The 20869-nt window shown below is 41.0% G+C and overlaps 1 protein-coding gene across 1 annotated transcript in view; it reads right to left on the reverse strand.

Moving 5' to 3' along the window:
* The window catches only part of LOC122057912 (serine protease SPPA, chloroplastic), a 95329-nt gene that overhangs the window by 12870 nt on the left and 61590 nt on the right, over positions 1–20869 (reverse strand). The window contains exons 6-9 of the mRNA XM_042620283.1: positions 17782–17849; positions 17470–17627; positions 11921–11990; positions 6181–6335 (exon numbers count right to left, since the gene is read on the reverse strand). Of these exons, the coding sequence (XP_042476217.1) occupies positions 6181–6335; positions 11921–11990; positions 17470–17627; positions 17782–17849 (451 nt within the window). The remainder of the gene's footprint in view (positions 1–6180; positions 6336–11920; positions 11991–17469; positions 17628–17781; positions 17850–20869) is intronic.

Here is a 20869-nt window from a genome sequence, read left to right on the forward strand (position 1 = left end):
GGCAAAAAGAGAAAATAAGGAGCCTGGACACTCGGCAGCCCCATTGGCGGAGGTGTTGTCCGACTCTCAGGGGCTGCCGACATCCATCCAGGCATAAGAACTTAGCGTGCAATGTCATTGGAAAGATATTCCCAAGTACTTTCAATACGCGGGAATTGAGCTTGTTTCTCAGAAAGTCACTAAAAATGCGAAACAAGTGATTATGCCATTTTAGTAGTGGGGGAGGGGTCAGCGAACATTCTCACGCTGTTTCCGCACCATTGGCTAATAATCGATTGGGACGATGGTCTTTTCATACCAAAACCGGCTATCTTATGCTGGAAATTTATTATTGGTTGGTGAGGAGTATTCCGGTCCTTTATGCACGCTAAGTCTTCCTTGAGAGAGAGCACGAAACTTGTCCATGATTTGTTGTCGTCATCACCAAGGGTGTGACAAAATTGGGTGTCTACACCTATATAAGTCAACTAACTTCTCCATCTTTTTAGTTTCGCCAATGTTATTAGATGCTAGAATAGTCAATGCTAATCTTTTTCTCCTAATGAAAGGTGTTAATCCGAATGATATTGAAATCCTTAGAAACCAATCTATCAGGAAACATGACAATCTTCACCCAATCGGATGAGGTAGGTAATTTAAGTATTGCCCCTAGGCTAACAAGGCAATGGACACAAAAATCAACATTGAGGACTCCCTGAGAAAATAAGTAGGCTACATAGAATACATAGATATTGGTGATGCAGAGCTGAAGATCTACTCCCATAGGAAAAAAGGATGCCAATGGAAAAGGCCAAATCGTGGCCTTCCATAATTAGTTTTATTTCCTGTTTTTAGTGATTGGTTTAGTTCACATAGAACTTGGTTTGATTGTGGTTCAATTGGTTCAATTTAAATGAATTAATTCCCCACATGTTACTTGTAATAACCAAGTCATTAGTTAATCTCAGTGAGGACTTAGGGGAGGGGGAATTAATTTCCACTTCATCTTTCTTTCTTTCTTTCTTTCTTTTTTTCTTCTTCTTTTTTTATTTTTTATTTTTATTTTTATTTTTTAAATTTAATTTCCTTTGTTTTATCTCTTAAAGTTGTACGATCATGTTAGGATTTCGGACTTTAAGAGCCTTGTGCAAGTAGAATCAGTTGGGGGGGGTGTTTCCATTCCAATTCTACCTCCACTTCTGTGTTTCAATAAATAGAAAAGAGGGTCCTCACTGCTGCCCATGATTTTCAGAAAACCCATGGCTGCTGCTGTTGCTGCCAATATTCTTCTTGCGTTGAAGAACTTCATTGTGTCAGATCAAGGTGAAGGAGTCTGTTAAATCCGATTGACGTCTTGCGGTGTGAATCTTGGATGATTCACTATTGTCATCCTCCATTACTGCTGCTGGTTCTCTTCCTTATCATCATTTTTTGAGTTAAGCAATTCAGCCATCCGATTGAACTCAAATTTTGACCAGACCGATTGAACTCAAATTTTGACCAGACCTTCAAGAACCCTAATCTGGAATTCAAATTTGGGCTCATTCCAATGGCCGAATTTTGAAGTATTTTCATATTTCCAATTCTGCTCCTGCCCTTCAAAACCCTGAAATGTTTCCCTGTTTTCTGTTTGTAAAGAGAGAGAGAGACCTGCAATTGTGGAGCAAAGGGAGCAAAGGGAGTCCCAATCAATTAGATTGGGGCTGCCCCTCCTTCATCCATTAAATCGAATAGCTATTACAAGTCCTACTAGGAATATGAAAGAACAAAGTAGCTATTACAAGCCATACTAGGAATAGGAAAGAACAAATTAGAACAAAATAGAAAACTAATACTAATTGCTAACTTCTAAGTGTATTAAGTCCTAATAGGACTAGGACAGTCCTAATAGGATTAGGAAAACCCACAGTCCAAATAGGACTAGGAAAACCCAAACCCACAATCCTAATAGAACTAGGAAAACTTGAGGGAGAAGTCTGCGACTTGCGCTAGACTCCTCCTCAACCAAAAGCATACACATAGCAATAGAAAGCTCTAGCTTGGACCAACAAGAACTCCAACAAGCACAGAGAGAACTCCAATCAACCATCATAAAACCATCAACAACTCCAATACCAATGAAAGCCCTTCCCATAGAAGGCAGTCCAATGACAATGAACAACAACAACACCAAAAGCCCTTCCCAAAGAAGGTCCACCAACATAAGTGTAGCATCCAACAACTACATCAAAAGACCTTCCCAAAAAAGGCACTCTAATAGAAATTGAAGCTCCCAATAGCTACAACAAAAGCACTCACCCTCAAACAGAGACCTCCCCAAACAGTCGTCTCACAGAAAATTCCATAGATAAATAGGTAGCAGCACGTCGTCGGGAACCAAACAACATCAGGTTGTTGAATATACCAAACAACATCAAGTCGCTGAATATACCATCTTCAAAAGATAAAAACAGTTGTTGAGGACAAACACAAGCATATACGTCTTCAAACGATATAAGTTTGAGCAAATATATCTTGAACTGAGCAAACAATGATTTTAATCTCCCCATCACGTGTAGCAGTAAACATGGACAAATAATTTCCAATAATCACCATCACAAAGAATCCCGTAACCAAAAACACTACAAGAGACCCTGACGGTAGAAAATCTGCAACTTCTTCAACCTACAGCTGAGAAACCAGGGAAAGAAGATGGAGTTTATAACCCTGCAACCAGCAAGAAAACTCTAGACCTCTTGCTAGGTTACCGCCAGCCATGGTCAAGGGCAAAAGCAACCAAAGGAAAAAAAAAAAAAAAAAAAATTTCATAATGGGTCTTCTTCAACCTCTCGACTAAACACTGGCAAATCGACAATGATATTAATCAACAGCACATTGAGAACCAAGCTGAAGACCATTCAGCAGCAAGCAGTTGCAGCTAATGGTAGTGACAAACGATGATCAATTCAGCAGTAGCATATCAGCAGGAGCAGATTCAGACACCAACAGTTGCCCCTTTTCTTCAAACAAGAAAATCAGAGCTGATAGCTCAAAACCAGAGGCAGAGACTAACCCTAATAGCAGCAAATCGATTCTCCAGCTACAATCGATTTAGGATAAATTCAAAAGTAGAAGACATGAACAAAATCAGGTATGGTTTGCATCAAACCTTCATTGAAAGCCTAGTTCTTATTTTCTCTAAGAACTAGAGCTTCATCGGTAGCATGATACCTTTGAACGACTCTCAAACCCACAACATGTTAAGCTCTGATACCATGCAAAGAGAGAGAGAGAGAGAGAGAGAGAGAGAGAGAGAGAAACCTACAATTGTGGAGCAAAAGGAGTCCCAATCAATTAAATTGGAGCTGCACTCCTTCATTTATTAAATATAATAGCTATTATAAGTCCTAGGAATATGAAAGAATAAAATAGCTATCACAAGTCCTACTAGGAATAGGAAAAGAACAAAATAGAACAAAATAGGAAACTAATACTAATTGCTAACTTCTAATTATATTCAGTCTTAACAAGACTATGACAATCTTAATAGGATTAGGAAACCTACAGTCATAATAGGACTAGGAAAACCCAAACCCACAATCCTAATAGGACTAGAAAAACCCAAGGGAGGAGTCTGCGACTTGCACTAGACTCCTTTCTCTCAATAAACTTCTGACACTGTTTTTATCACCTACTGTTTTAGTCTCAGTTTTGTGTTTTAATTTCAGTTCTGATTTCAGAAGGCAATTGATGTTATTGTTCTGATTTCTTCTGAACCCTAATTTTTGGGTCTGGAAATTGCATTATTACTCCTATTGGTTATTGATTGTTTCCCCTCCTTTGAGTTGTAGATCTGGGTTATATTGGCTACTGTTTTGAGTCTTTCAAATATAGTACTACATTAAATGGTATCAAAGCATGGCAGGGGATAGTTCATGAAGGATTCCAGATCCACCTGATCTGATGGCTACAGTAATGGGGATGTTCAGTTACAAGCACAGTTAAATGAAAACCAGAAGAGTATTAAGGGTAGGTTGTTGGCAATGCAAGCTCGGAATACTACTCCTACGCTTGTACAAGACAGTAACGTACTACTTGAACAAAAAGACAAGTATCAACTATAATCTACTGTGCATCGCCATAACGTCCACCTACATTTGAGGATCATATGAGGTCTTACTTCAATACCGATACAAATGTAACCCATCATTGTATTAATGACAAACATAAGGTCAAACTTGATCAGAAGGAGTATGATGGCAATCATGATCCACAGGTATTTTATGATTGGTTGGCAGCACTAGATGATTATTTTGACTGATTTGAAATGTCTGAAACTAGGAAGACGAAACTAGCTAGAACTAAACTAGTAGGATCCGCACAAGAATGGTGGTGAACCACTGAAAGAGATATGGAAGACATAGGTAGAGTACCAATTAATTGGGCAGAGATGAATGAAGATCCAAGTGATAAGTATCTACCACGTCACTTCAAAGCATAACTGCAGGACAAACTTTGTCAAGGGAGTTTGACTATAGCCGAGTATATGCAGCAATTTGACTCTTTCATCACGCAATGGCATTAAGCGAACGATATCCAGGTATTATCTCGCTTCAGATTAGGTTTTAAGGGCTGACAACAATCGAGCTATTGGTGTTACAGATGTGTCCAATGTTCGAGATTGCTTTGAAAAGGCCCATCGTGCAGAAGAGCTAGTTGCACCTACAGGTAGAAGATTTGGGTCTCAACCCATGGAGAAACAAAAGAAATTTTCCAGCATCTAAGTCTACTACCATTAGCCCTTCCCATACTATCACTGCACCACGGTTCAACAAGGACAAAGCACCTATGAGTCTATGACCAACAATTCTAAGGTGCAATGTTATCACTGTCAAGAGATTGGACATTGTGCCAAAACTTGTCCAAATCGACAAAAAGGGAATGTGGTTGCTAAAATTAAAGAAGCACAAGATGATATAGATCCTGATTTATTCCCTTACCCACTTGATGATGGTGATTTTTAAGAGAATGATTATGACGAATCTGGCCTCAATGAAGATGGTACTTTCGGCATTCATATGCTTAGTTGTCAAGGTGTTGCCTAGGTGACGACTAGGCGTCTAGGCGGCCTAGTTGGAGTCTAGGCGACTGTCGCCTTGTTGCACTAGCGCCTTACTACTGCAAGGCACAATACTTATTTATGTCAAATATCATTTATTTCATTTACTTAAGATATTATTCATAAATAAGCAAATACACCCTATTTGAATCCAATAAAAACAGTTTAAAAACCCAATTCCAAAAAGGATAAAAAGTCAATCCCCCAATCCAAGAACAAAAATTGAATTTTTTGTTGTATAGGCGATTTTCAACTTCCAAATTTCTGAACCCTAAGTTTGGGTATGGAAATTACATTATTACCCTATCGGTTATTGTTTGTTTCCCTTCCTTAGTTGCTGTTTTGTCACTTATGTGGTTCAATCCTTCTTGTTTGCATCTGAATTATCCTCTGTTATAGATCCTAGTTATCTTGGCTACTATTTTGAGTCTTTCAAATACACTACCACATTAATTGGGGTCCAACAAAGAGCAAGGACAGAGGGTGTGCAGCACAGAAAAAAAAAAATGAAGCATCCTTGTTATATACTCCGTCCTCCCCACAAATGGGAGGTTGAAGAAAACCATTATTGAAGGAAATTTTTAATAATGCATTAACCTCTCACACATCCAAGCTCATTTTCCAGTATAGTCAACCATGTGATGAAGTAATTACTCAATAGACGCGCAAAATATTTAAAGAAGAGTACATTGATGTTTTATGTTCTATAATAGAAAGGGGTATTCTTACCCAAAAAAAAATAAAAATAGAAAGGGGTATTGTAGGAAAGTGAGATTGATTTTTACAATGGAAAACTTTACTATATAATGAAAAACCAAAATGTGGACAATCTTTAAGGGGGGTGGAGATTAGATACTTTTCCACTTGTCGCTACATACCCCTTGTGGTTGGAAAGAAACATTAGATTTACGAAGGGACAAGCAAGCAGGGGAACGCATAATAATCAGGAACTGTATATAATAGGATGCATAGTATATAATGACTTACATTATGTAGCCAAAACAGGAAACATAAGAATATTTACAATTTACTTGCATTAAGTAATTTCCAGTTAATCTTCAAATGTAATTGCTACAAGTGAAGATAAAAGTTAGTTTTGTCACCTGTGACCACTCCAATCGAGCCTGTTAAGGTAAGATTCTCTGCAACAATTGTTCCTGCTGCCATTGCCATGTAGTAACCTCCACTTGCCGCCACATCAACCATAGATGCAATGACAGGTTTAGAGGCAGCAAGAAGTCTGATCTCTCTCCACATTCTTTATCACATAAACAACAGGACACTAAACAGTTAAAAAGAAGAGTTCAAAATAAAGACTTCAGAAAAGAAAGATTTCTAAAGCTAAAACAAATAAAGTCTCCCTCTCTCTCTCTCTCTACATCACTCATCGTCATTGAGACTTGCAAATTCTGCAGTACTAGCAAAGAAGGCTCCAGCGATCTGTTTTGAGAGATCAAGAATGTCTAGAATATCCCTTTACTGGATATGATGCCTTTTCTTTGTTTCAAGGGAACAAGCACAACCAGATGCGCCCCCCCCCCTCTTCAAGATTGAGGAACTAGCATGTTCAGATGCTTCCCAAAGTTGATTCCCCTACCCTCATCTTAAGGATATTCGACAAGAAGCAATGAAATGGAGGGTGAATGTTTCACAGGACCTTATCATGATCTTTAACAGTTAAGATTTTTAAGTACGTGCAGCTAGCTTCTGTATTATGCAAGTAGAACATTACATTGAACAAAATCACCAGTAGGGAGAGCAAGATTAAAAAATAAACAAGGTTAGCAAATAAACAGTAGGAGGAAAAGGTACTTTGCACAGACCCCATAAGGCTTCCTATCATGGTTCAAGATCTTGCTATTAACTCGTTTTTTTGGCTTGGCACGATGAGAGCACAGGAGATATATAAAATATACAATATCTCTACTGAGATCTCGGTGAATATCTCGGCCACGACTCGACTCGACTCAAGAACAAGTCACATGGGGTATATACATAATTTCGACCCTCAACTAGACCCAACTCGACATAATTCGACATCTCTCGTGGTCTCGCCTATCACGCCTTTCTATGAAGAAAAAATGAGCTTTTGGTGGTTTTTCTTGCCAAATCACTCCTCTACAGTGTAAATTAACAACTTCAACACTTGGAGATTGGAGATTATCACTTCATGATCAACCTTTGGAGATCATTTTCTTCTCAAGAACAGTTTTAGGTAAAAACTTCTCAAAACCATTTTTTTCATAGAAACATGGTCAATAAGTGTTTGTTTTTATTATGGAATAGGCTAGGGTGAAGGGTCCAAAGACTACCTACATAATGTCCGAAGTCAAAGCACCATTCTAATTTTGATGTTTAAAAATGTTTCAACTCTGTTTAGAAGGCCTAAAATAGGGTAAATGAAAAGTTTCAGTAGCTAAAAGGTCCATATGGCCACTGAGACCAACCACCGAGATGACCGGGAAAAAAATCAGATATCGATGTTTTGGCCAAGCGAAAACTGGGGTGAGATCGAGATCTTAAACCTATAAAGCACTTAGTTATACCATGAGGAAATAAAATGCAATAATTCAAAAGTAGCCTTTTCCTTGCTCTCCTTATAAACCCTAAGCCAAAGATCTCCAACAACACTTTCTATCGCTGCTCCCCCGCCTCTCACTCTCCCTTCTTCCTCTCTCATCCTCTCCATCACACCCTCTCTCTCTCTTCTTCATTTTGTCCCTTTTTCCTCTCTCTTCTTTCTCCTCACCTCTCCTCTGCTTCTTCATCCTTGGTTGGAGCATCGTCGGTTGCAGTCACGACGTGGTCGCCAGCCCGTAGGTCACCATCCCTGTTAGGCCTGTATAGGCTCGTTTGGTTTCCCACAACGCCTCCAGCCCCGTTCGCTTGCTCTCTCTCCCCAGTTTCCCTCTTGCACCGCCGCCGCTTGGTCGCCAAGCCAACCCCACAAGGCTAGCCACCGCCTGAAGTGCCTGGCTCATTTGGCTAACACCGATTTGCTGTAAGCTGCCTAACCAGTAGCTTGTCAGGCAAGGTTCAAATCTCGTTTCGTTTTGGTGTTTCGGTGGGTTCAGAAACACCAATATCGTTTCTTTTTGGGGAAATTTCGACCGAAATGGTGTATTTTTTTTTGTTTGTTTAGATTGACTGTTTCAGTGGTCAAACGGCCATATTTTGACATGAAACTTGGTGGGTAACTTATTTTAAGGTCAATAAACATGCTTAGAACATAAAAATGCAAAAATATTAGGACATGACATTGTTTTAGAGTTGCACCTTTATTTGGCAGCAACTGCTGAACTATTCTGAAAATTTTACCTGGTTTTGGAGAAAGAACTTTACCTTTCCTAATCATTGAATGTGTAGATCTTGTAGGAATCTAATGGAAGTTAAAATGTGTGATAATGTGGCTAATTAGAGGCTTGTTGGAGACTTGGAGTGTTTTTCCTTCAAAATATGTAAATGGAACCGAAACCACTGAGATAGGCGAGACAAAGTCGAAATTTCGATCAAAATACTGAAATTTCGACCGAGATATGGTATTTACAACACAGAATGTACCGAGATGACCTAGATACCGAAACGAGACCGAAATTTCGGCCAAAATACTGAAATTTCAACCGAAATTTTGTACAAATGTTGTTTTGGGCCTTGTTTCATTTTGGCTAAAAAAAAACACTAAAATTCCAAAATTTCGCTGAAATTTCGGTGAGATTCAAACCATGCTATCAGGCAACCATCTATGCTTGGCCGGCATCCACTTCTTCATTGCCCTCTGTAAGGATGACACCCTCCAGCGTGGCTGTCACCTCCGCTAGGTTAGCTGCCCACTTGGCCGTGGCCCTCCGCAAGGTTAGGCCGCTATGGCTTCCCTCTTAACGATGGTGCTCTCTTGGCGGTTGAGAAGATGAAGAGATGAGATAGTTTGTTAGGGTTTGTGGAACCTTAACTAGAAATGAGTTGGTTGCCTTTTCTTGTAATGGGCTTCCTTGTTTTGTCTTTTGCCCATGTGTACTTTCAATTGTAATGGGCATGTTAGTGACATGTTTTTAAGACTTTAAGACCATGTGGGCCTTGGATGTAGTCCTTTACGAGGTTTTATTACCCTTGTTGGGTTTGTAATTTTCCCTTTAGGGCTATATTCTCCCTCCCCCTTCTTTTAATGCATTTATTATTCACAAAAAAAAAAAAAAAAAAAAATGTAGTAATTCCAACAGTTGGACAGATAGAGGATGGTATAGCATAGATGTCATGGAGTTGCCTAGGTGGTATGCCATGACGCATAAGGGAACCAGTCATTTTATATATGAAGCCCCCAGACCTAATAGATGAATAAAAAAATACCAGGTATATGAAAACATACCTGGAATGTGGCAAAAATACCTAGAATATGGCCTTCAACTTGGGTGCCTAGGCGCCATGGTGCTATGATAGCATAAATAGGCCACAAGTTACATCAGAATCAAGTTCAACCATATAGTCCCCTTTTCTTGGTAATATCCCGTAAATTTTCAGCCACGCATTTGTTTCAACAATTTCAAAAGTCCACAGGTTTAATAGCTTTTCAAAACTTTATTTCGTCATTTGGGTAAGTCCTTTAGCTTAAAAACTTAAAATGAGAACAAGAGATCCTGACCATACTTCTCCACAATAAGGGCTCCTTTAGATCTTCTATGTGGAAGACATTAGGGCCATATAGAAAACCTTTATTGTGTGGGTTGTACATGAAATTAATGTTGGCCTAAAGGCACAATTGTATTGTTTTTTCTTGTGTGTTGATGATGACCAAACAAGTGGATGTGTGATTATGTGTAGTGCCCCGGCCCCATTAACCTTGGCACAATATGGTCCTCTTTGGCCCATGGGACTCAAGGCTTTAAAATGCTTTGTGCCATGTTAAGGAGGCTAGAGATTATTAACTAGCCCAATAATCTCCCCCTAAGTGACGTGGGACTAATGTTTGTATACCCTCACTGATCTCCCAAACACCCTGGTACTTGCAGTATTCTTAGTGGGGACACCGCACCGATCTCCTAGACGGGTTTGGTACTTGCAGTATTTTCTTGGGTGTCACAATCTTCCCCCCTTTCGGCCTAGCACCCCCATTGTTGCCCCACACACTATCGGGATTTGCCCCGATACCATTTGTAATGTCTCGACCCCATCAACCTTGGCACAATATTGTCCTCTTTGACCCATGGGCCTCAAGGCTTTAAAATGTGTTGTGCCATATTAAGGAAGCTAGAAGTTATTAACTAGCCCAATAATCTCCCCCTAGCAATGTGGGACTAAAGTTTGTACACCCTCACTGATCTCCCAAACACCCTAGTACCTGCCGTATCCCTACCTCATTGATCTCCCAGGCTAGTCTGGTACTTACCGTATGAGATTAGTGATGGGCTCTGGCTCTGGGCTCTGGGCTCTGGGCAAGCCTCTACTACTATCACAGACTTCAGGAAAAAAATTTCCTATTTGGGTCACCACCAAAATTTGTCAGAGCAGATCAAGGACTCGAGACAAACAAAACAACTATATAAATAAATTGTGAATCATTAATTCAAAATTTACTAGAAGAATCTAGGTTCATGTAGAGGCCTCCTAGGTACAAAATTAGGAATATATAGGCTTTTGTGTTTGTCTATTTTTTTTTTTTCATTATCCTTTTTTTTTCCCTTTTTATTGAGATTAGTTATGATTAATATATTGGAATATGCAGACTCTCGCACTTTTTGAGCGAGAATTAGAGTCATAATTCAAGCTGAATTATTAAAACCAAGTGAAAGTGGTCAAAGAATTAAATTGATCAGTTTGGAATTTAGATGTTGATAAATCTGATGCCCTTTTTTTTGGTACAGAGTAAAGCAGGTTTGCATTGCAATAGGGTTGGAATCTCAGACTTCTTTTTTTTGGATGAATAAATAAATTCATTACCAAAGAGAAAAAGAATATACAAAGGAGAAATAGGGGGTCACAAACAATTAGGCACAGGGTAGAGGCCCATCAACAGGACAAGGATACATTAGTGGGGGGGTGATAATAGATAAGGGAAGGCCCCAAGACACAACAATTAGCCTATTCCTTGGGGTATTAGGAATTGATCGATGGTTAAGGCAGCCAAGTTTGGAGCTAACATCAGAGTAGATGGCTTTCCAAATCTTATCAAAAGAGCGAGAGATGGAAGTCCATCTACAAACTCCCTCCATATATGACTGATTGTAGCACAAAAGGCAAGCTTCCCAGCTGTACCACAAATGGTGGATTCACGAAAGTCATGTCAACCTATATCCATTCTTTACTCAACGAAGGATAGGTCTACGGGAAGGCCAGCAGTTACTAAGGACTCTTCCAGAAGGGGCAGGAGAAGAAAAGATGGTTGACATCTACAGTGTCACTCCAGCAAAGGCAATAAGAATGGGAGACCCAGATGTGCCGGTGGATAAGGAAGGACTGCGTAGGGAGGAAGTTGGACAGAGCTCGCCAGCCATTGAAAATGTGGTAGGGGATGTGGCATTTAAACCAAATGATGTTTCTCCAAGGGATGAGAGGGTCTTTGGAGCGAATGAGATCCCAGGCATAGGCCGATTTTATTTTATTTTTAGTTTTTCTTAAAATGAGATTATATTTCCAATTCCAATATAAATAAATAAAAGAAGGATTTCTATTTGTCATGTTTTAACTTACACATTGAACTAAAAAGTTAAATTGTAGGACCATTTTGACCCGTGAAAAAATTATTTTCCAAGTTATGCATCCAAAATAGATATTCCGATCTTATTTCCAATCAATAAATAAATCGAGTCTTTATTGGAAATTAAATAATGAAATTATTAGAATATCACTTACAAATCAGAAGCAAGAGCATCGCCTCCAGGGCTGTCAATTCGTATAATAACAGCTTTATATCTTTTTGACTCTGGAAAGGAAGTCAAACATTTGAATCAAGAGATTTTATCTATAAGAACTGCTAAATAACAAGTGATGTGTCAAAAGTTAAAGTCAGTTATGAAAATAGAAAGAAGTTTTCAGTCGCCATGATACCTACGTGAAAAGCAACTATGTAAGTGGGGGATAAGGAGCTTATGTGTATTATAGAAGACTTAATTGCAAATATGGGTATTAAAAATGAGTTCATTTACAAATAATAAATTTTAGAAAAGAAATATAAGTCCGATTCTCCCACCCCCCCCCCCCCCGTTATAGTTTTTAGTTTTCCTTTTTTTCTTAATGCATTATTTATTCACCCAAAATAAAAAAATTTTTGTCAGGCAGCAAGCAAGCACTGGAAGTCTGGAACAGATATGTTCTCTCCTCATCCTCCTCTTTTTTCACTAAAAGATCCAATCAAATTAAGAGGACATGATGTAGACACTCATGCTGGCTTACACTATAGAAAAAGGAAGAGAACTAGCCAGCCAAGCCAGCCAAACCAGCCTATGTGCTGATTGAACCTGCCAGCCATTGGCCCAATTTTGTCCTATGCTGGTCCATTCCTGCAGGCCATAGAATCAGCATAGATGCCACATATTATTGCAGCAGTTTAGTTCCTATTTGGTCTTCTAGAAGATCCTTCAAGGTGCCATCGATTCAGCTTGCAGCTGCAGTCCAGAAGGTTCCATATTGAGTCCTGCAATCTCCATACAACTGGGTTTTTGTCCTTTTTGTGTTTGACCAGTCAAACTACAAGTTGGCGAAGTCAAATTAGTCTTCTAGACGTCCCTAGTATTGTCTCTTATGTCTTCTTAAGAGTACAAGTCAGTAGTTAGTTGGCAAAGTCATTAGTTTCCATATTATGTTAGTTTCCTATTTGGTTTGTTTCTAATTTGTAAGGTTGTGCCTAGTCTATTTAAGAGAGACACTACACCTTTACAATTAATGAAAGTTTGATGATTTGCAACCATTGTTGCTTCAATTCTTGAGATAGAATGATCAACAGCTGAGATAACAAGACTGGGAAGCAACGAAACTCTCACTCTTGCTCTCACTCCAGAAACCCTAGCGGGAGAAAACTTTACGAAGAATGCCGCCTGGAGGAGCTCCCCCCCCTCTCTCCCTCTCCCTCTCCCTTGGCCTTCTTCCCATCTCTCTTCTCTTCTATTCTCTTCCGAATCCCTCCCTCCCTCCCTCCTCCGCTCTTCTCTACATATCCCCTCCCTCTCCTACTTCCTCCTCTTCTCACGCCCTCTTCCTTCTATTCCCTTCTTCCTCCTCCTCCTCTCTCCTCTCTCCCTCTCCCCCTCTCTCTTCTCTTCTCCTCTTCTCCCTCCCTCCCTCCACCACTCTTCTCCCTCTTCCGCCCTCCCTCCTTCCTATTCTTCTCTGTCCCTCTCTCTTCTTCCTCCTCTCCCTTTCCCTTCTCCGGCGCTTGCTACCATTGGTCACCGGAGAAGGGTTTTAGGTCGATTGTCTTGATCGGTGTTGAGGCTGTTGCAACCACTCGGCTCATCTTCCGGCCTGCTTCTTACCCTACTGGGCCTGTTGATGACTTGGTGCTGGTCCCTTTTGGGCTAGCTGCTTCTCGGCCTCCGTCCCAACAGGCTTGCTGCCCTTCGGATGCCTCTCCCGATAGGCTTGCTGTCCAACCTTTCGGTTGGACTTCAGCCTCGTTTGGTCTGTCCGTTGACTCGTCTGCTTCTCTGGTTCTGCCTCTTAGTTAGCTGCTCGCCATGCCTGCAGCCCTTTTGGACACCACTCTCGCTAGGCTTGTTGTCTCGTTGGTCGTCTCCCCTTTCGGATGCCGAGCTCGCTTGCTCTGTCAACCTGCTCGTAGCCTCGGCCTTCACCCTTGGTGTCTGCCTGCCCTGGGGGGTCTGTCGGCCGTCGGGAACCTACCTTTCTGTTTGTTGGTATGCCCCTTCGACACCAGCTCGCTGTGCCGTTCTCAGTCGGCAACCACTCTGCATTGCACTCAGAAAGGCCGGCGCCCTTTTGCCTTGGAGACTCCTCCCACTAAGCCAACTAACTGCTTAGCCAATGCCCTCCGTAAGGACAGCGCTTCTCCATCGTGGTTGCCTCTACACCAGCACTGCTCCTTTGTGTTGGCGGCTAGGAAACGTTGTGTTGAGATGTTAGAGTTAGGGATTGTGGTTCTCTTCCTAATTCAGACCGATTTTCCCTCCTCCTCAGGTTGGGAATCCAGCCGGCCTATTGAAGTTCGTTGAGGCCATATGGGCCCTGTTTGATGCCCTATTGGGCTTTTATATCCCTTTTGGGTTTGTAAATCCCTTTTTGGGGATATATTTCCGCTGCCCCTTCTTCTAATGCATTTTACAATTCAAGAAAAAAAAAAAAACAGCTAAGATAACTGTGGGTGAGAGGCCCAGGCTGAGATAGCCATTATCCCACCCACATCTATCCCAACTCCATCCTTGTTTTCTATTTTTTTTCTTCGTTCAACTGCCATGAGAGAGTGTTCGAGAGTCCATTGAAGCTTATTTGAAGTTCAGAAGATCAACCATCAAAGGATTCAAAGCAACATTGAAGATCAGCCCAAGAAAAAATCCATCTCAGCTGGAGTCAGGGTTTTCAACCTTGATCGATTTCTTCCATATCTCCCAGCCCAGCAGCCCACTTCCTAAACCCTTTTAGGGTTGTGTTGAGGCCACCAAGGGCCTCCTTCGACCACAAAACCAGGGGCATCTGAAGCCTGGTTTGGAAGCTGCAGCCTTCTCTCTCCTTCTGCCCGAAACCCAAATTCAACTAGGGTTTGACAGGAGTTTTGCTGCACTGCTGCGGCCCTGTTTGGATCCATATTTTGGGGACATCTCAGACTTTTCTGAAGCTCCAATGAATCGGGTGTGTTTGGTCCATTGAACACTGCTTGTGAGTTATTAATTTGTTATTGTTTCAGCCCTAGTTTATCTTTGTGAGGACTACTTTGGCTCATTGATCTGAAATCATACCTGAATATTGTATTGGAGTGTATAAGCTATTGGGGTTGTTTACCTAGGGTAAACCACATCAGGACAAAAGAAAACAAAAATATGAGTAAAACAAGTCTGGGAAAACCAGACCTACCCTATGGAAAGAGAAACCCCACCTTCAGCATCGCCATCAGCAGGGACCTCAAACTGCAACTCAAGAAACCTATACCTAGGTCTTGATATGGAATCAACAGCTAACTACTCAACAATATGGGTTGGAAAATCAATTATAACAGCAGAAACCCCAGTTGTTGCCACATCCTTGGCCAAATAATCCGCAATAGGATTGGCTTCCCTATGACAGTGCGTAATGTTTCAGCTAATCGAATTGAGAAACAGCTGCAAGAAGGTCCATTCAAGGCAAACCATGGAATGCAATCCATTTGAACAGATGAAACCACAGATGCAGAGTCTGATTCAATCCACAACGCCGAGATGCCCAGATCCTTAGCTCTCAGCAATCCCTCCATAAGACCAGTGAACTCAGCCTCAAAAATACATTTTACACTGAGGAATAACTTAAAGGAGAACAGCACACTACCAGAGTAATCACGAATTACTCCTCCCGCACCAGCTCTGCCTGGATTACCCAAGGAACTTCCATCAACGTTCAGTTTGACCCAATTCTGAATCGGTTTACACCAAAAGATTTCAAGAATGGGTTTTGATTGAGACAGCACAATTGGGAGACCCAACCTTTGACAGCACACCAGGTCCGCCACTGATTTTACAGCTCCTTTCAAGTTCAGATTAGCCTCCCAGACCTCTCGTCTAACCATTTCGAATATCGGGTTCGTAGATCTACATCTCCCATCATAACGTATAGAATTTCTTTCCCTCCAGAAGTTGGATGCAACAATAACCAGACCAACCACCCACGGATCTTTAACTTCTAAAGTATAAACCTTTCTAGTCCACCAATGTGCCAAGTCTGCCATCAACTCATGCTGTTGCCATTTTATACAAAGCAGTCCAGGAATTTATCCCAAATAGCTAAGGACAGTCTACAATCCAAGAACATATGCTGAAACTATATTCCAAGAAAATATGCTGAAAGGATTCGGATGCCTTTCCACAGAGATTGCATTTCAAGGCCATGTGGACACCTTTTCTGCATACTTCAGCAGATGAAACCTTCCCATGCAGAAGCCGCCAACCAAATGTTGCTTGCCACGGCAGTAGTTGGGAGGACCAGCCAACGTTTGGGTTCTGCACTTGGATACCCTCCCAAGCTGACAAAGAGCTGAACCTACCAGAGGGCGTAGGCTCCATATTCATTTGCCTTCCACCTGGACATAAGCTTCACAGATCTAGCCATGGTGAAAGCGTCTCTCAGAAACCTTGACTGAGCATCAGGGTCTTCATCCTCCTCTTTCTCCTTGTTATTCTTCTTCAATCGTAGCAGCAGTGGGCAGTGGTGGCTCTGATCTTTGTCTTCTTCGGCAGTGACTGCTGCTGTCACCACTGCTACTGCTTCTTCTTTTTCCACCCACCCCCCACCATTTTCCCCTTCCGCTTGAATGCCTAGGTGGCATTGCCTAACATACACCTTGACAACTATGACAAAACTCAGATTATCCAGCAGCAGAATTTCCATATTTGCCTCGTCTTAGACCATGAACAAACGACAAGAGAGACGGAGCAATCTAAAATTGAATTTTCTCATTAGCAGGTCAAAAAGTTTCTGCTTCTAATAGGGCTTCTATAATTAATTTATGAGATATTCAACAAGCAGCTCCTTAATTATAAATTCAGTGGATACCTCCTACAGAAGGCTCTCAAGATTAGAAAAAAAGGCCAGTATGTCTCCAGTCACTCTCCAAGGATATAGTTGAAACACAAGTTAGATGATTGAGGTTAAATAATTCACCCATTCTGATGTAAAAGCTCTCTGTCTCAGCCTAGACATAGGGACAAAATAAAGGGCATTGCTCATGTGGGAAACAATCATATGTTTCTCAATGAAAAGTATGACATATCAATAATCTTAAGTACCACAGCAAGCTATTGATTAGGATGGAACATGAACTATTGGAGAGTGAATGACTTTACAATTAGGTTACACTTTTAATATTAACAGCTTGGCCAATATGTATACAGCAAAGCAATGATATAAGAACAGAGTTGATTCAAAGATCGAAGCACTACAACAAAGACAGACCAAATATGTTTTTTATCTAAAAAGGAAATAAGAATTTTAGCTAGGGTAAGATGGAGTTTTGCTATATCTTTTGACAGCAGGGGAAGGTAAATGCAATTTCATATACTTGGCCTACTTTTTTCTAAGCTTTTTTAAACAAAAGGGTTAAGAAATAAAGAGCTTAAATAGGTGATGGGAAAGGAATTCATATTACGTACTCTAATAAGAGTAGGTCTATACGATTAAATAGTTTGAGGTGGAAATATAGCAGGCACAGAAAGTAGAAACAACATTTCACTGCAATACATACAGGGAATATATTTAATGCTTACCTTTTACGCTACGGATTTTGTCAATGAACTGTTCACCAATAATACCCGAACTTAATGGACTACGAACACGACTAATGCTTCCAGAGGCTCTGATCACAGCTATTTGCTCTTTGCCCCCTGACAAGCCAAGAGTCCATTTTCTAACTCTAGAGTATTTCCTGCAGTTAGCATGAACAATAGTTACAGAACATTTGTCAGCTTAACACTCCAGGAATCTTTAGCATGACAACTGCATTGATTAAGAATTGCCAGGTCGAAATTAGAGTTCTACAGCATGAAATGAAATAAAAAAGAGCAGAGAAAGGAGAGCACTTGTAATCAACTGTTGGGAGATTTTTCTCCGCCTTCACTCCCAGTTTCTCTTTCAACATAGTGATAACCTGCATGGGATACAGAAGAGCCCAATCTTAGCTATTAGTTCAATCAAGAAAGTAACGCTTAGAAAATTTAGTCCAAAACTCATGAGCCTTGTGTCCTTAACCATTAATTTCATGATCATTAACCATTGTATTTGACACTTAAGTATTATGATAAAAATAATTGCATAACATTGGTATACAACACATTCATGATCTGCCAATGTAGCAGATAGTAGTGCCGCCATGACAGCCAAAAGTGTTATAAATAAACATAATTCTATGAGTATCATTAGAGGAATCAAATTGAATATAAAAGCAACTGTCCCAAAATGTAATTGCTTTTCATTTATATTTCTAAAAATGAAGATTATAAATAGTTCAAACCAAATGCGAAACTATTTGAGGCCGTATAGAGCTTTCTTGAGAAAACACTTTCCCTTCAACAAAGGGAAATTTGAAGCTTGGTGGAGTAAACCCCAAGATGTAGCCAAGTTGGCAAGGGACCTTCGCCTCAGGAAGCGTGTGGTTCTGAGTTCGACTCCTCTTACCTCCTTGGGGCCACTCACACGGGGGTGTTTAGTGCTCTTCACTGTTTTCAGTGAAAGTTGAATGGTTCTCATTCAATCCATACACTTGACTATATCCTTTGTTAACCAATCTAGTCTCATCTCTTGACAGCACCATCTAACCGGTATCTGATTGTATGGACCCATCTACATCTAACTGCAACTCTCCCCTTGGGAAGATCAACCATCTAAGAAGTATAATTCTTCTCAAGAGCCATCATATCCTCAGACATAGCTTCCTTCCACTTTGGGTCAAACATGGCCTCAATGACATTCTTGGGAATGTGAGTAGAGGAAATGGCAATAGAGAAAGAACACCTATAGGAGAGATATCATCATTGAAAAAAAACTAGGCTATATGATAAGTATATGCTCTCTTTCCCTTTCGAATAACAATGGGAAGATCTAACTCAGAGGTAAGGGAAAGAGTGTTACCTGACTGAGGAGGGTGGATCTTAGGATGTGGATCGAAAGAGGACTCTTGGCAGATTTTCTTTTCCTTTCTTTTGCAAACAAGCAACTCTTTATCATTACTAGCTCCACTTGAATGATACATCCACCTGCTTGCGTTTCCCCACATCAAGAAGAAAAGGAGGGATAGACAAAGGTGGAAGAAAAGGGGTGACATTAGGGTGACATCTGAATAGGGTGCTGAGGAGGAGTAAAGAAAGGAAGATTCAAAGAAGGTGACATCTTAGAGAAGACACTTTAGGAAGAGGGATGGTAGCACTTATATCCTTGGTGGAGGTAGAATACCAAAGAAAAAGGCATTTGAGGGTGTTGAATGGGGTAATGACTTGTGTCTAATATGACACCAGCCCTCTTTATTTATAACAATGGAGAGAAGGTTCCAGAGAATTACAAAGACCATTAAACCCCTTAGGGTCTGTTTGGTAACTGACACTTTCCCTAAACCTATAAAACCCATTGTTACAACACTCCCCCTCAAGTTAGTGCATAGATATCACATATGCCCAACTTCAGACCCATTTCTCTCTGCAACCTCCTCTATAAATTCATTGCCAAGATCCTTACCAATCGTCTTCAAGCGGTTACTGACTCTCTCGTCAGTAAGAATTAGTCAGCCTTCATTACCAGTCGAAGTATTGCAAATAACATCATTCTTTGCTATGAAATTGTAAGGGGGTTTGATAGGAAATTCCACTCTCCTGTAGCCTTTCTCAAGATTGATATTCATAAGGCTTTCGATTCCATCAAATGGGACTTCATCTCTAAAGTCCTCCTTGCTATGTCCTTCCATCCCAAGTCCCAACTTCGTTAATTGGATCCTTTGTTGCATCTCCTCCCCTAAATTATCTGTCCTTCTAAACGGATCTCTGGATGGTCATTTCTCCTCCTCTGTGGCTTTGAAGATAATCACTAAGGCTGCCCCCTCTCCCCCTTTCTTTTCTGTCTCTCAAAATCCATCCAATCCTACACTGATAATCATCTCATCTCCCCAATCCCTAAGTGCAAAGCTATCAATCTCTCCCATCTCGCCTTTGCTGATGATCTCATGACCTTCTCCAAAGTAGATCCAATTTCCATCCAAACCATCATGTCTTCTCTCCAGCTCTTCGAATCCCTTTTTAGGCTCCACAGAAACCTCCTCAAATCTCATCTCTTCTTGGCTGGGGTGTCTAATTCTTCCAAAGCCCGCCTTCTTGAGCTCACTGGCTTCTAGCTCAGCTCCCTCCCTGTCAAATATCTGGGGCCTCCCTCCATCTCCTCTAGACTATCTGCTCACCATTGCTCCCCCATACTCAGCCAAATCCGTAAAAGACTCCAGCTTTGGAAAGGTAAGCTCCTATCCTACGTCGGTCGCCTTGAACTCATTTATTATGTCCTCCAATCATCTTAGATCTATTGGTGTGGAGTCTTCAAACTCTCCAAACCCATCATCAAATCCATTGACTCATTTTTGCACCTTCTTATGGAAAGGCACTGACAATGTCAAATTCCTCACCCTATCCGTTGGTCCTCTATCTGTCTTCCTAAATCTCAAGGAGGGCTAGTTCTTAGTTGAATCAAAGATGTGAACTCTGCTGGCATACTTAAGCTTACTTGGAAGCTTGTTTCTAAACCCCGCGATATCTAGGTCGCCTGGGTCTACTCCACCCTCCTCTGCTCTAACTCCATTTAGACCTCTCCCCTGGGCCCTAACTCTTCTTGGGGCTGGCGCAACATCCTTCTTCACAAACCTCTTGCCATGTATGCCATTCGCTCCAAAATTGGTGGTGGCAATTCCACCTCTCTGGTTAGACAATTGGCACCCGATTGGCATCCTTTTTCTTCTAGTTAGCTCCAGATCTGCTTACTCTTCTGGTCTCCCAAAGGATTGCTTGGTCTCCTCCATCATCTCCAATGATTCCTGGGATCCCACTAATGCAGATACGGATGCCCTTTCTTGGTTGGACCAGCATGACCGGCTTTGGAAGCCAAGAGCCAAGAAGAACCGGTCCAACCCAGGGTTTT

The sequence above is a fragment of the Macadamia integrifolia genome, chromosome 12 (genome assembly GCF_013358625.1).
Source record: "Macadamia integrifolia cultivar HAES 741 chromosome 12, SCU_Mint_v3, whole genome shotgun sequence".
Taxonomy (NCBI): domain Eukaryota; kingdom Viridiplantae; phylum Streptophyta; class Magnoliopsida; order Proteales; family Proteaceae; genus Macadamia; species Macadamia integrifolia.